Below are 15,053 nucleotides of genomic sequence, written 5' to 3'. Positions count from 1 at the left end.
TTCCAGTAATGAATTTATTAAAAATCAGTATTTAAGGTAGAGACATAATTAATCTATAATAATATTTCAGTTAAGGTTCTTGAAGGAGTTCCTCTGTGCTTCCTAACTCCTCTTCACTCCTTAACCTGCTACAATCTGATTAACTCCTCTGCTACCCTGCAACTGCTCTTGATGAGGTCTCCAAGGACTTAATCGCTCACCAAATAGTAGATACTTTTCAGTCCTTACTTTAGGTGACATTTGGGTAGTGTTTGACATTGTTGTCCTCTCTTTGCTTTTTGAAACTCTCTCTTAGCTTCCATGACATTACTCTTAACTCTTTATTCTTAAATTATTTTGTGTATTTTTCTTTATCAACTTGCCCCTTATATTTTGGTTTTCTCCAGAGGAGAGAGAGAAAGAGACAGAGAGAAAGAGAGAGAGAGAGAGAGAGAGTGAGAGAGAGTGTGTGTGTGTGTGTGTGTGCGTGTGTGTGTGTGTTTCAGCCTAGATCCTGAGCCTTGGCCAATATTAGATCTATAGCCAGTAATTTATTATATCATGTACTTGGATGAACCTAAGGTCCTCAGATCTTTACACTTTTTCCTCCTTTTTTTTCTGGAGTGCTTTCCTTCCCTCCATCTCTCCTTTCCTCTGCCATTCCCTTCCTCCCCTTCTTCTCCACTATTTTTTATTAATTCTTCAAGGCTTTGATCCAATGTCACCTCCTCTGAAAAGCCTTTTCTTACTGTCCCTCACCCCAGTTTGCATTAGAAGGTTTTCCTATGTGCTTCCATATCCCTTTATCATTAATACTTATCATTGAGTGTTGTAACAGCGTTGAAAAATTATACCTATTATATAAGAAATTTATTGATATCTTATATTTCATTATAGATTTTTTAGTTTTTATAATTTTTTTTCTTTTTTTTTTTTTTGCGGTACGTGGGCCTCTCACCGTTGTGGCCTCTCCCGTTGCGGAGCACAGGCTCCGGATGCACAGGCTCAGTGGCCATGGCTCATGGGCCCAGCTGCTCCGCGGCATGTGGGATCTTCCCGGACCGGGGCACGAACTCGTGTCCCCCGCATCGGCAGGCAGACTCTCAACCACTGCGCCACCAGGGAAGCCCAGTTTTTATAATTTTTAACTTAAAAATCCTATTTTCTTATGCTATCTTTTAAAAGAAATATAGGAAAAAAATACACATTTTACTTTTTAGTGATTTAGTGCCACATTTTCACTGCCACTTTGAAAATTAATTTAAAGTCATTAAAAATTTATTTTACATGAAGTCATTACTCATGACACTAAAAATTCTTTCCATACTGGCAGTATTATTAGAATTGGAACAGAATATTTAACAATTCTGGAGCAATATCTTCTGTGCTAAAATATGTATTTCCATGTATAAAAACACTTGATTTCTATGGTCCCTGTATCTAGTTTGTTTAACCTCAAAATTCTCAAAAGAAAGGTATTTACAAAATTAGGTCTACTCAGCATAATAAGTTGAATTTTGAAAAGGTACACTCCTTTCTCCAGATATTTGTAATCTCTTCAAAGGTAAATTTATTGAGAGCACATGAACATATCAGTAGTTCTTTGGCAATACAAGCATAACATTTTCACCAAAAACCTTGTGAGTTAATTTTCTCAAGTTATTTCATAATAATATTATAGCTCATTGTGTGCCAGGCACAATACTAAATCTTTCATCTAAATCATCTTTTAATCTTCATAACAACTCTGTGAGGTGGTCATTATCACTCCTGTTTAACAGATAAAGAAACTCAGACTAGAGAAGTTAGGTAACTTGCCCAAGATCACACAGCTAGAAAATGGTAGAATCAAGCCTATCCGAAACCAAAATCTGACTCTACAGTGCTATGTTACCTACTGTCTTAAGATTTTTCATTCTTTTTTTAAAATGTTATTTGTTTATTTATTTTATTGAAGTATAGTTGATTTACAATGTTTCAGGTGTATAGCAAAGTGATTCAATTATGCACACACACACACACACACACACACACACATTCTTTTTCTGATTCGTTTCCATTATAGGTTTTTACAAGCTACTGAATATAGTTCCCTGTGCTATACAGTAGGTCATTGCTGTTTATCAAAATTTTCATTTTTAATTGAAGGCTACTATCTCTTTTACGATAATGTGTTACCAAATATTACTTAGCTTAAAAGTCATCTGTGAGAAAGATAAAAAGCTAGGCCCAACCACCCCTCTAAAACCCCCAAACAGTAAGTTATCTGTCCGAAAGGAATTTGGCACTGCTGTGAATCGCTGACTTGTGCTTCTGACCCTGGCTGATAGACAGCTATCAGCCCAGTGATTCCGTAGCCTGTGTTGCCCAGAGTTGTGATTGATTTCCAGGAAAACTCATATTCTTAAACCCAGATTTTGAATTGGAATGATAGGTTATCTGTAGGCCCAGGGACATAGTGGGACTACTCATGCATGTTACAATAAAATATAATAATAAAACTGACATATCAGTAAAAACAAAATACCAAGAAATATTAATTTTTTATATATAGGTAACATTCATTTAGTGCATACTATAGGCAGACATGACCCTAGGCACTATACATGTCTTGGCTTAAATAATTCTCATAACAACTCTGTGAAGTTACCCCCATTTGACAGATAAAGAATTAAAGCATGCTGGTTTTTTTCCTCAGCTACTCAAAAATGTAGGATTTTTCAGAATCAGTTAAGTAGAACCTGGTTTGGAAACTCCTTGATGGCAAGAACTGTGTTTATTCAATTTGTATTCATATAGCCTCGCACAGGTTTTGTCACAGAGAAGGCCTTAGTGACTGTTAATTGGATGAATAAGCAATAATCTGTAAGTAAATAGTTGAGGAGGCTTGGAACACATCTCAGCTCCCGTAGCGAAGCATTACGAGTTCTAGAACTTTGACTTTGTCAATATTATTAACATGTTTAGAGAAGAATGTTTTGAAATTTAGTACTACGCACTGTGGGCTTTTTTTTAAGAGAAGAGATGCATCTAACTTTCACTGAAGTGTGCAAAACCAAGCAAGTTTACAGATAATTACCATACAATATGAGTGGGTAAAAGTCTTAAGAGCTTGATGTGTGAGTGTGTGTGCGTGTTCACAGGGGAGAGGGAGCTAGAGGGAGAGGGAGAGAGGCAGAGAGGCAGAGAGAGACAGAAGGAGTGGGGGCTGGGGGAGAGAGGGACATACACACAGACTGACACAGACAGACAGACATGGGGGTTAGGGAGATGTTGCTGATCCAGACTAAAGAGATCCTGGAAGATTTCCCAAAAGCAGTTATATCTGAGCTGAGTTTGGAAGGCCTACAGAAACTGGTCACCAGAAGGGGCAGTCTGGGCCACGGAGTAAGAGATGGCCAGAGGATTGGAAACAACATGCTGTTATTACTATAAGGGAGAGAGAAACACACAGGAGCACAGATAACAGTTCAATTACTGAACTGATACCTTCTGTTGTAGTATAGAACCTGTATCTTCCAAACCATTTTACTTTCCTGTTACAATTCTAGCAGAATTCTAGCAGATTCCAGTTTTCCAGTCATTGTAAAGAATAGTATCCAATAAAAATAGCAAATGTTGTTAAAATTGTTAGAGCCATCTTCAAGAGTCAGCTCACTTCTGTCCATGAAATGGACAGTTGACTATTATGATCAATTGATATCCTGAGAAGACACTTTTATCCTTTTGCTTTCAAACCACTAGACATTTAATATTAAAATTGTTTTCATTGCTTTTTTGAAAATTAATTTTTAAATTTATATGACATGAAGTCATTATACTTATTCACTCTTATTTTTCATGCCACACAAACAGAAATGTACCTAAATAACTTCATTTTAAGCTTTTTAAAAATATCTTTGGAAGAGAAAAGGCCATGGTTTTCCTTATTAAGTTGTTCTACCACTTAACCTATATATGTTTAAACTTATGTCCTAAAATTTAATGGCTCTTATTTTTCCAAATTATTATATAACCTACCATATTTTTAAAAACCCCATCTGTTGATTTATTCCATAGTCCCTTTTGTAAGCTAAAATTTTCTGTTTTCTGAAAGTATTTTCTGAGTTGTAATCATTTGGTTTTAACCTCAGTATTAATGATATATAAATCCTCTTTGGTAGAATCCTGGATTGTCTATGCTGAAAGGAAGAATTAGTAGTAGGTTTAATGAGAGAAATTTTATTATTGTCTTTAAGCATTTGATTATTGTGCCCAGTTAAAAAAAATAGATTCACAGTGCTAATGGTTGTTTAGTTTATAGAGTAGCATAAGGTAAATAATTGTATTTACTTTACAAGAATTAAAGAATGGCATATTATTTTTATGATGTTATTGTTAGGTATATAATGTGATTTTTTTAACAAGATTTTTATGACAGAATTTCTATAATTGTTCTAAAAGATGAAGTTTCCTAAACATTTTTCCTTGTGTATAGTGAATTGTTAACACATTTAATTGTAATGTCAGAAGTTTGAATTCCTTACTGTAAGTAATGGTGTTATAAAACTTATGTGTTAGAATTATTGTTTTTATTTTTTTAATAAGAAATGTTACATGGTCAGAAAAAATGTATTTGGATTTTTAACTTTACTTTTCTTGGATAACAATTCTTAAAGCATTGTACTTTTTTCTGCAGATTGATCAGACTGCCGATGCAAGTTTTTTGGGCTGGGTTATTGCTTCTTTTAGCCTTGGCCAAATGGTAGCTTCACCTATATTTGGTTTGTGGTCTAACTATCGACCAAGAAAAGAGCCTCTTACTGTTTCCATTTTCATTTCGGTGGCAGCCAACTGCCTCTATGCATATGTCCAGGTTCCAGCTTCTCATAATAAATACTACATGTTGGTTGCTCGTGGATTGGTGGGATTTGGAGCAGGTAATATGCATGCATGTATATTTTTGGTTGTGTTGGACTCACATTCATCCTGACATTTATGGCCTTCTCTCATCTAGGGTCACCTCTTCTCAATCTCCTATACGACATTCAACATACAGATGTCTCATTGCAAATATCTTTCCTATCATTTTGCCTTTGCTCATGATGTTCCCATTACCTATAGTTTCTCTCTTCTGTTCCCATGATTCTTCATCCTTCAAGATTCAGTTCAAGTTCCACCTCTTCCATGAAGCTTTCTTAGGCTACACTACTGCTTCTCCAACATGTCTCTGGCATTTGCTTATATACTGTTTTGCACTGTTTTCATCCCTTATCACCAACTAGCTAGTAAAGTTAGTGTAATTAGAGACAATCTATGACTTTTGAAAATATTCTCCAGCCCCTAGCAGAGTCTCTTCAACATAAATGCTCAGCAAATTTTTTTGACTCAAATTTTTAGGATTTTTTTTATAAACATGCAGAGTGTGTAGCATATTTCTTTTAAAACAATGTAGCAATTAGTAGGACTCCATTCACTCAATGCTTTCTTGGTATTTAATGATGAAAAAAGTTTAAGTTTCCTGTATGCCATTTTTTCACTCATTCATTCACATCTTTAACTGTGTTTTCACAATACTAAAAGTAATATTTTCATTAATTGATACATTTGTTCACTATACATGCCTTGTATAATCATAAAGAGGAAGCAGTAACTATGTTGTAGGTTAATATTTCTTCTTCTGTATAGAGCCAAATGAAGTCGAATTTTTATAAACTGGAGAATATTTTCTTTTACTTTGTATTATTGTGTCTTTTCTTAGGAAATGTAGCTGTTATTAGATCATATATTGCTGGTGCTACCTCTCTTCAGGAAAGAACAAGTTCCATGGCAAACACAAGTGCATGTCAAGCATTAGGTTTTATTCTAGGTCCAGGTAGGTGTTCTTCACTTATCATTACTTGGATTTGAATTGGGAAAACTTTTGAGGTTCAAATGTTAGAGGCAATTCAAGTATAAAACCTCATAGCTGAAGGCAAAGGGAGGGAAACTGATATTTTTTGATCTAGCAGTGAGGCTAGGCTCTTTATATGTGTTAACTCATGTTCCCTAAATTAAATGTTATTAGTCCCACTGTACAGATTAGGACACCAAGGCATAGAGAATCTAAGTAACTTATCCAGGGTCACCCTGATATTAAATGGGAAATATGAGATTCAAACCTCACTGTCTGATTCCAAAGTATACATTCTGTCAGATAATCATTTAGCTTGACATCTCAGCAAGAGTTTGCTTTTTTTTTCCTGTTTATGAGAAACAAAATTCTTTTAATTGAAGGATTTGAGGAAAGTTATAGGAGTTTTTTTCCCCTTTTTGCCCATACCTTTAAGACTTTTCTAAGGTTGAAGAAAATGAAAGAGTTCAAAAAAGATTTACTAGTCTCTTCTTCTTTCCAAGCTTTCATAGTTTAATGAATATAAAAATATATTAATGAGATTTAATATTTCCCTAAGCCCAATTAATTTTCTGCTAAATGAGTAGAGAAATTAATTTTTTATGCCTAGCATAACTTTGAAAAGCCATATAATTGGCCCATGCTTTTAATATTGCAGTTATAAATAGAATCAATTTGAATCCAGCTCAGTATACTTCATCATTAACACCCCAACCTCCAGTTTCCATTACTTTGCTTCAACAGAAGAAAGCCTAATTCATCATTCACCAGAATCTGGTATTTTAGTTCAGTGTTCTGGAATAAAATATAAGCAGAAATCTAGAACAATTGAACCTATTGCCTTACTATATGCATGAGGGCATAGTCTGGGTCTTTTTAAGCTTACCACTCTACCCTCAGTTTCTAGCACAGTACCTGGTATAGGCTTAGGTTCTCAGTAAATATTTTGGCCATCTATTTTAAAGATTATTCACGGGGCTTCCCTGGTGGTGCAGTGGTTAAGAATCTGCCTGCCAATGCAGGGGACACGGGTTTGAGCCCTGGTCTGGGAAGATCCCACATGCTGCAGAGCAACTAAGCCCGTGTGCTACAACTACTGAAGCCTGCGCCCCTGGAGCCCGTGCTCCTCAACAAGAGAAGCCACCGCAATGAGAAGCCCACACTCGCCTCAATTAGAGAAAGCCCGCTGGCAGCAATGAAGACCCAACGCAGCCAAAAATAAATAAATAAGTAAATAAAAATTTTAAAAAAAGATTATCACTAAAACATTTTATATTAAAGATGAGTAAATGTAGGCCTGAAAAGATTAGATGACTTTTCCAATAATAACCACATCAATAAGCACAAACATTGAGTGCTAACCATATGCTAGATGCTGTTCTAAGTGCTTTAGATGCAGTATTTTACTTAATCCTCACTCTAAGGTTACATGTAAAGTCCTGGCAGAACGAGATATAGAATATAAATCAGGAGAGCAAACCAATACTTACCCAATCTGATTTTTGCCACAGATCCAAATTGAAAGTGGTATTAAATATATATAATTTAAGTACCATATACACAGTAATATTTTAAAATATTGAGTTAAAATGTGACAGTTTCGGGCTTCCCTGGTGGTGCAGTGGTTGACAGTCCGCCTGCCGATGCAGGGGACACGGGTTCGTGTCCCGGTCTGGGAAGATCCCACATGCCGCGGAGCGGCTGGGCCCGTGAGCCATGGCTGCTGAGCCTGCGTGTCTGGAGCCTGTGCTCCGCAACGGGAGAGGCCACAACAGTAAGAGGCCCGCGTACTGCCAAAAAAAAAAAAAAAAAAAGTGACAGTTTCTTATAATGAAATTGATTAAACTTTAATAATTTACTTATGGAAGAAATTGTATAACTTAAATTTCATACAGAGATGTATTTTAAAAAAAGAAAATACTGACAAGTTATGTTAGGTATAATCCCTTGTGAATGCCTGTACATCAGTGCTTCTCACCCATTTTTTATGTTATTGTCTCCCTAAGGAGGCTTTTTAGACATTTCTTTCCTAATCACTCCATCCCATGAAATTTTAATACCACAGACCTATATTGTATGTGTTTTATGTACTGTATGCATATCTGTGCTTTATACAGAAAAAGAGTAAATGTTTTGCCTCTCCCCACCAAGAACCAATTTTCTTGCCCCTGCTGAGATGTCTGATGCAGATGGATGATTCCATATATTACTTCCAATTCTATGGTAAATATTTCTCACATTTATTTTAGCCTGTGCCTCCCATATAATAATTCATCTGTATACATTTTATTTTAATAAGTTTTTCAGACTTGTTTCGCACTCATTGGAGAAAAGGGCGTGACATGGGATACCATTAAGCTGCAGATAAACATGTACACAGCACCAGTTTTACTTGGCGCCTTCCTGGGAATTTTAAATATTATTCTGATTCTTACTGTATTAAGGTAATTAGATAGAAATGATAAAACTACTCTTGTAGATTGTGAAATTAAATTAGCATTATCATTGTTGGAGAATTATTATTTCTATGATGTCTTTATTTGGTTTTTGATGTTTAGTTGTGTTCATATTTTCTTATCAGCTAACGCATGTGGTACTGACAACTAAAATAATAGATGATGAATAAGAACAGATTATAAGGTCTTTAAAGATTCAAGGTTTGGTCTTGGTCTACTAATGATAGATTCTAAGTAGGGGAAATGGCATGAAAGCAACATTTTAAGTAGATTAATGATTAGGTTCAACCTTAGATACAAAAGTTACTCATAATGTGTATCTCTTATCTTTTATATATTAGAAAAAATTTTATAAAACTGCAGAAGTTTTGTTACTTTATATTTCTTTGGAGTGTTTTATCCAAGAGTCCAAAATGTTTATAACTCATGTTAAAAATCATTGGAAAACTTCAAATACTGATTAAGGCAGCTCATGTGTGCTTTTGGATGAATTGAGGGTTTTTTCATTTTATATGATAATATAATAATAATTGTAACTTGTATTTTAAAAATTTTATCAGTTATATATCATAATAATTTCATTACTCAGAAGACAGTAAAAGAAACTATACCAGAATGTGAAAAAATAGAAAGCTAGTAATAAATTTAAATTATTATCTATTATACTAAGCCTTTCATGGATACAATATTTATGTTTTTCTTTTAAGAGAACATCGTGTGGATGACTCAGGACGACAGTGTAAAAATATTAATTTTGAAGAAGGTACTATTGACCTGTTTGACTAAATTACTATAATATTACAAAGTGTTCCTAATGATTCTGTCTCTTTGATATTCACTTGAATTTTGTCTCTGAGGACAGTACAATGGGTAATTGGGGAAGATCTTCAAAGTTGAAAGTTAGCTAAGTTGATTTTTTTTAAAGGCATGCCTATGTCAGTGACTTGGTGTGCACAATTGGTAAGGTTAAGACCATTGCTAAAAATCACTTCATCTTGTTTTCAAAAAGCCAATATCCTAAAATCCTTGAGATCTTTGGAATGATTTCAGTATTATTGCTACCAAATGTATCTTTCTGTTTCAAGTATTTCTTTATTCACTTAATCATGGGAATAAGTATGGTTTCTCTTTTGTATTTTTATTCTTTTGGTATACTCTACAAATACCCATTTTCATCCTTCATATCTTTCTCTGACTTATAAATAGGTACCCAGTCTGATAAGTAGGTATATTTTACTAAATAAACCATTATTTAAGTACTCCTAGTTATGTCCTCCTTGAGGATTGTCCCCCCCATGCAAAAGAATGCAATTTAGTCCTTGTCCTCAAGAAGTTTATAAAGTTTTGGAAAAGACCCTGTTAATTTTACCAAGTTCTTTGATAGACATTTTATTTAATTTTTACAACAAAACTGGTGGAAGATAAAGTTAAAAGTAGTCGGGTGGAGAGCAGAGTGGTGAGGAGCTATAGCAAATTTTGAACAAAGGAGAAGTATGACGATAGATTGCAAGTGAGGCTAATCCAGATATGTAAAGGCCTGAACTACAGCAGTAACTGAGAATGGAGAAGGGATGAGATATGAGCTTTTGAAGAAAAAAAAAAAGATTCTGACAGGTTGGATAGGGAATATTAAGGAATGGAGGGGGTTGTTGAAGATGTCTGCTGGGTTTTGATTCTAGATAATTGAAAGAATGAGAGAAGGAGAATTTAAGAAGGGACACTGACATAGATAAGGTGATAAGGTGATTTCAATTTGGTTCAAACCAAATATAATGCTACCCTAGAACAACTAAAAAATTCCAGAGGCATCTGTAATTCTGGCAGTAGAGATCAAAGCTAGAGATAGAAATTTGGGAATCATCTAGTGAAAAACACTACTACAGCAACAAAGAGAGAGTGAGAGAAAGGAGGAAAGGAAGGGGTAGATGAATCAAGTGTGGCAAAATATTGTTGAATCGAGGACATAGATGGATAAGGATGTGTTTGAAAGTTTTCAAAATAAAAAGAAAGAAAAAAAGAAACAATGAGTGGTGAGGAAGTGCCGGCAGTGGGTTTAAGCTACTGTTTTGAAAAGGTGTAAGATAGGATGCTAACTTAAAGGACCTATCTCTCTACCTCTTTAAAGGTAAAGAGAATGAGCAAGTTAAAGAGGTTGAGGTTGAGGGGCTGAGAAAGGGAAGATGCACAAGAAATCTTTCATAAGTTGAAGGGGATAACCATATAGATCCTTGCTTTATTGACTTTAATATGCTTAGAAAACACCTGGGAACCTTGTTAAAATGCAGAGTCTGTTTCAGTAGGCCTGGAGAGGAAGAATCTACATTTATAACAAGCTCCTATGGGAACTGATGCTGCTGGTCTATGAACCACACTTTGAGTAGCAAAGACATACAGGTACATTGTCAGATGTGGTAGCCACTAGTCATATTTGGCTGTTTAAACTTAATTACATTTAAGGAATTCCTCATTCTCACTATCTCACTAGCTACATTTTTTTTTTTTGGCTCTGTGGCATGGCTTGCAGGATCTTAGTTCCCTAACCAGGGATTGAACCCGGGCCACATCAGTGAAAGCGCCGAGTCCTAGCCACCGGACCTCCAGGGAACTCCCACACTAGCTACATGTCAAGTGCTTAGTTAATGGGTATATGTGACTAACAGCCAGCTGTACTGGACAGTAGAGAGAAAGAACATTTCCATCACGTCAGAGTTCTATTGGACAACACAGCTCTAAAGCACAAATCGGAGTTTAAAAAGGAGAGATCTATTTTCTTTCATAAGATTTCTAGGTCCTTCAAAATAATTTTTATAAAACAAAGATCGTTTTTAAATTTCAATAAATGTTTAGATAAAACATCAAGTTGTTCCTATTATTAAAGATGTTATCATGGGATAGGATTTAATTTCCAATTACAGTTTTTTAATCAATATGCAGTGTTTTCTTAAAATTCTTATAATTAGGATACCTAGTCAGTTCCCACAGTTTAGGATGCAACATTTCTGAGTCTCCCCACTAAAGCTAGCACTGGTTGGAGGCTGCAGAAAAGTAAACTCCAGTCTAACTTGGGGCAATGTTGATATTTGATTCAAAGGAGTAAAGACTGGCTTCTAGATGGTGATTGAGAATCAGGGAGGTCTATCCAAAATAATTTGAGGCCCACAGGGACCAGAGTCTACCCCAGAAAAGGAACTGGACAAAGGTGTGACTGCTTTTCTTTGTGTGAAAGGGAGGTCATAACCCTATGTCAAGTGTCCAAGGTGCTTAATTGCCCCCAAGTATAGCAGACTATTTTCAAATCTCACTTATTATTGGAGGAAGAACTCCTCCTCAGGAATCCTGAGATATAAAGTCAGGCACTATTATGAAAAAATTATAGAAATTTATGTGTCTTAGGAAAATCACCCCCTGCCCCCACTTCTGCCACACATACACTTAAAGATAACATAAATACATTCTTGTATTACTTACCTGGTTTACTCTGAATAAGTGGGTAAATTATAAAGTAGCATGATGGATGTGTATACATACATGTATCAATATATATGGCTTCACATTTCTCAATTATATCAGATATAGCTTATATTGAGTGTGTTACTTAACTATATAGTTCAAGATAAGTGAACATCTTAACTCATTTGCCTTCCTAATTTATAAAACCACCATCAAATCTTGGTAGTTCTTTGCAAAACATATAAATGATAACGTAAGAACTTAAAAAAAATTGTGGTTAAAAAATAAGGATATTTACTAATAGTAATTCTACGTACTGTTGAAATTCAAAATATATATCCATTGAGGTGAATCATAGAACTGAGAACTTATTTAATAAACTATTTGACGTCTTCATGAAATCTGTGTAACTTTAAAATTTAGGTAAGGTAGAAAAAAATCTGCAACTGAAATTTAAAGCAAATTTAGTATTTAGTATGAGATCATTTTATAGAATTCTATGGACATTCATTTCTGTTTTTGATTGAGAGACGCCGAATAGAAAATCTGAGTATTTCCTGTAGGTAACAGAATTGAAGTGTATGTCCTGGGAAGAAAATTCACTTTAATTTTAAATGTCATTTAAAAGTTATTTCTGTTATGTAAATTGTTAATTTTTAAATTGCTTTGAAAGCCTAAAAAAATGATTTTAAATGTTTAGTCATTGAATTTGCTACGTATAATTTTACACTGTTTTAGTGTCATAAGAAAAATTAGTTGTGTAGGTAATATAATTTTTCTTCTGTTTACTACAGCAAGTACAGATGAAGTTCAGGTTCCCCAAGGAAATATTGATCAAGTTGCTGTTGTGGCCACCAATGTTCTGTTTTTTGTGATTCTGTTTATCTTTGCCCTTTTTGAAACGTAAGTTATTTTCTGTTTTCATCTAAATCTGATTGTGTAAATAACCTGTATTTCTTAATGCAATATTAATCAGGAATATAGATGTTCTCAAAATCCTTATGTAAGGCATATTTTTCTTATCATGATGTAAAAAGCATATACAAAGTTTTTGCCTTTAACTTGAATGTAGTTAATTCTCTGCCTGTAATCTTACTGCCTTATCTTCCTTCCTTATAAGGGAGTCTGTTTCACTAGTCTTTCTCCCTTTCTTCTGAGTTTTATAATAAATATGCTTATAAAACTCTGTGTATTAATTTAATTTACTTTAAGCTATATAGCTCCCTACATATGTATGTTGGGTTCAGTCTAGAAATTTTAACTCTGTTTAAGCCCTGATCCTGAAAAAACTTAGTATATTGCAGAATCTCTGCCTTGTGTAGGCTTTGTTGACCATTAGTTATCATATGGCTTTTTTTGTTTTTTAATTGGAGTATAGTTGCTTTACAGTATTGTGTTAGTTTTTGCTGTATAACGAAGTGAATCAGCTGTATGTATGCATACATCCCCTCCCTCTGGGGCGTCCCTCCCACTTCCCCCATGATCCCACCCACCTAGATCATCACAGAGCATTGAGCTGAGCTCCCTGTGCTATAAACAGCAGGTTCCACTAACTATCTGTTTTACACACGGTAGCATATATATGTCAATCCTAATCTCCCAATTCATCCCACCCTCCCCTTCCCCACCGTGTCCACATATCCGTTCTCTACATCTGCGTCTCAATTCCTGCCCTGAAGATACGTTCATCTGTACCATTTTTCTAGATTCCACATATATGCGTTAATATACTCTATTTGTTTTTACCTTTCTGACTGACTTTACTCTGTATGACATACTCTGGGTCCAACCACATCTCTACAAATGACCCAATTTTTTATGGCTGAGTAATATTCCATTGTATATATGTACCACATCTTCTTTATCCTTTCATCTGTTGATGGACATTTAGGTTGTTTCCATGTCCTGGCTATTGTAAATAGTGCTGCAGTGAACACTGGGGTACATGTGTCTCTTTGAATTATGGTTTTCTCCAGATATATGCCCAGGAGTGGGACTGCAGTGTCATATGGTAGCTCTATTTTTAGTTTTTTAATGAACGTCCATACTGTTCTCCATAGTGGCTGTATCAATTTACATTCCCACCAACAGTGCAAGAGGGTTCCCTTTTCTCCACACCCTCTCCAGCATTTATTGTTTGTAGATTTTTTGATGAGGGCCATTCTGACCAGTGTGAGGTGATACCTCATTGTAGTTTTGATATACATTTCTCTAATGATTAGTGATGTTGAGCATCTTTTCAAGTGCCTCTTGGCCATCTGTATGTCTTCTTTGGAGAAATGTCTATTTAGATCTTCTTCCCATTTTTGGATTGGGTTTTTTTTTTTTTTTTGATATTGAGCTGCATGAGCTGTTTGTATATTTTGGAGACTAATCCCTTGTTGGTCATCACTTCGTTTGCAAATATTTTCTCCCATTCCGTGGGTTGTCTTTTCATTTTGTTTATGGTTTCCTTTGCTGTGCAAAACCTTTTAAATTTAATTAGGTCTCATTTGTTTATTTTTGTTTTTATTTTCATTACCCTAGGAGATGGATCCAAAAAGATATTGCTGTGATTTATGTCAGAGAGTGTTCTATGTTTTCCTCTAACAATTTTATAGTGTCTGGTCTTATATTTAGGTTTTTAATCCATTTTGAGTTTATTTTTGTGTATAGTGTCAGAGAATGTTCTAATTTTGTTCTTTTACTTGTAGAGATCCCGTTTACCCAGCACCACTTATTGAAGAGACTGTCTTTTCACCCTTGTATATTCTTGCCTCATTTGTCATAGATTAGGTGACCATAGGTGTGTGGGTTTATCTCTGGGCTTTCTATCCTTTTCCATTGATCTATTTTTCTGTTTTTGTGCCAGTACCATACTGTCTTGATTACTGTCGCTTTGTAGTATAGTCTGAAGTCAGGGAGCCTGATTCCTCCAGCTCCATTTTTCTTTCTCAAGATTGCTTTGGCTATTCGGGGTCTTTTATGTTTCCATATAAATTGTAAAATTTTTTGTTCTAATTCTTTGAAAAATGCCATTGGTAATTTGATAGGGAATGTGTTGAATCTGTAGATTGCTTTGGGTAGTATAGTCATTTTTACAGGGTTGATTCTTCACATCCAAGAACATGGTATATCTCTCCATCTGTTGTGTCATCTTTGATTTCTTTCATCAGTGTTTTATAGTTTTCTGAGTACAGGTCTTTTGCCTCCTTAGGTAGGTTGATTCCTCGGTATCTTATTCTTTTTTGTTGCAATGGTAAATGAGATTGTTTACTTAATTTCTCTTTCTGATTTTTCGTTCTTAGTGTATAGGA

The 15,053-nt window shown here is 34.9% G+C and overlaps 1 protein-coding gene across 2 annotated transcripts in view; it reads left to right on the top strand.

Moving 5' to 3' along the window:
* MFSD8 (major facilitator superfamily domain containing 8) overlaps nucleotides 1-15,053 on the top strand; it is a 41,683-nt gene that overhangs the window by 14,406 nt on the left and 12,224 nt on the right. Inside the window, exons 4-8 of one of the 2 annotated variants that reach the window (XM_060012963.1) lie at nucleotides 4,658-4,898; nucleotides 5,720-5,833; nucleotides 8,151-8,295; nucleotides 9,015-9,070; nucleotides 12,552-12,660. In XM_060012963.1, coding sequence (XP_059868946.1) covers nucleotides 4,658-4,898; nucleotides 5,720-5,833; nucleotides 8,151-8,295; nucleotides 9,015-9,070; nucleotides 12,552-12,660 — 665 coding nt within the window. Of the gene's footprint in view, nucleotides 1-967; nucleotides 4,899-5,719; nucleotides 5,834-8,150; nucleotides 8,296-9,014; nucleotides 9,071-12,551; nucleotides 12,661-15,053 lie in introns of both variants that reach the window. The other variant, XM_060012964.1, reaches the window with a different exon arrangement.

The sequence above is a fragment of the Delphinus delphis genome, chromosome 5, assembly GCF_949987515.2.
Source record: "Delphinus delphis chromosome 5, mDelDel1.2, whole genome shotgun sequence".
Classification (NCBI taxonomy): Eukaryota; Metazoa; Chordata; class Mammalia; order Artiodactyla; family Delphinidae; genus Delphinus; species Delphinus delphis.
Note: the sequence above shows the minus strand (reverse complement) of the source record. Positions and strands in the feature narration are given on the sequence as shown.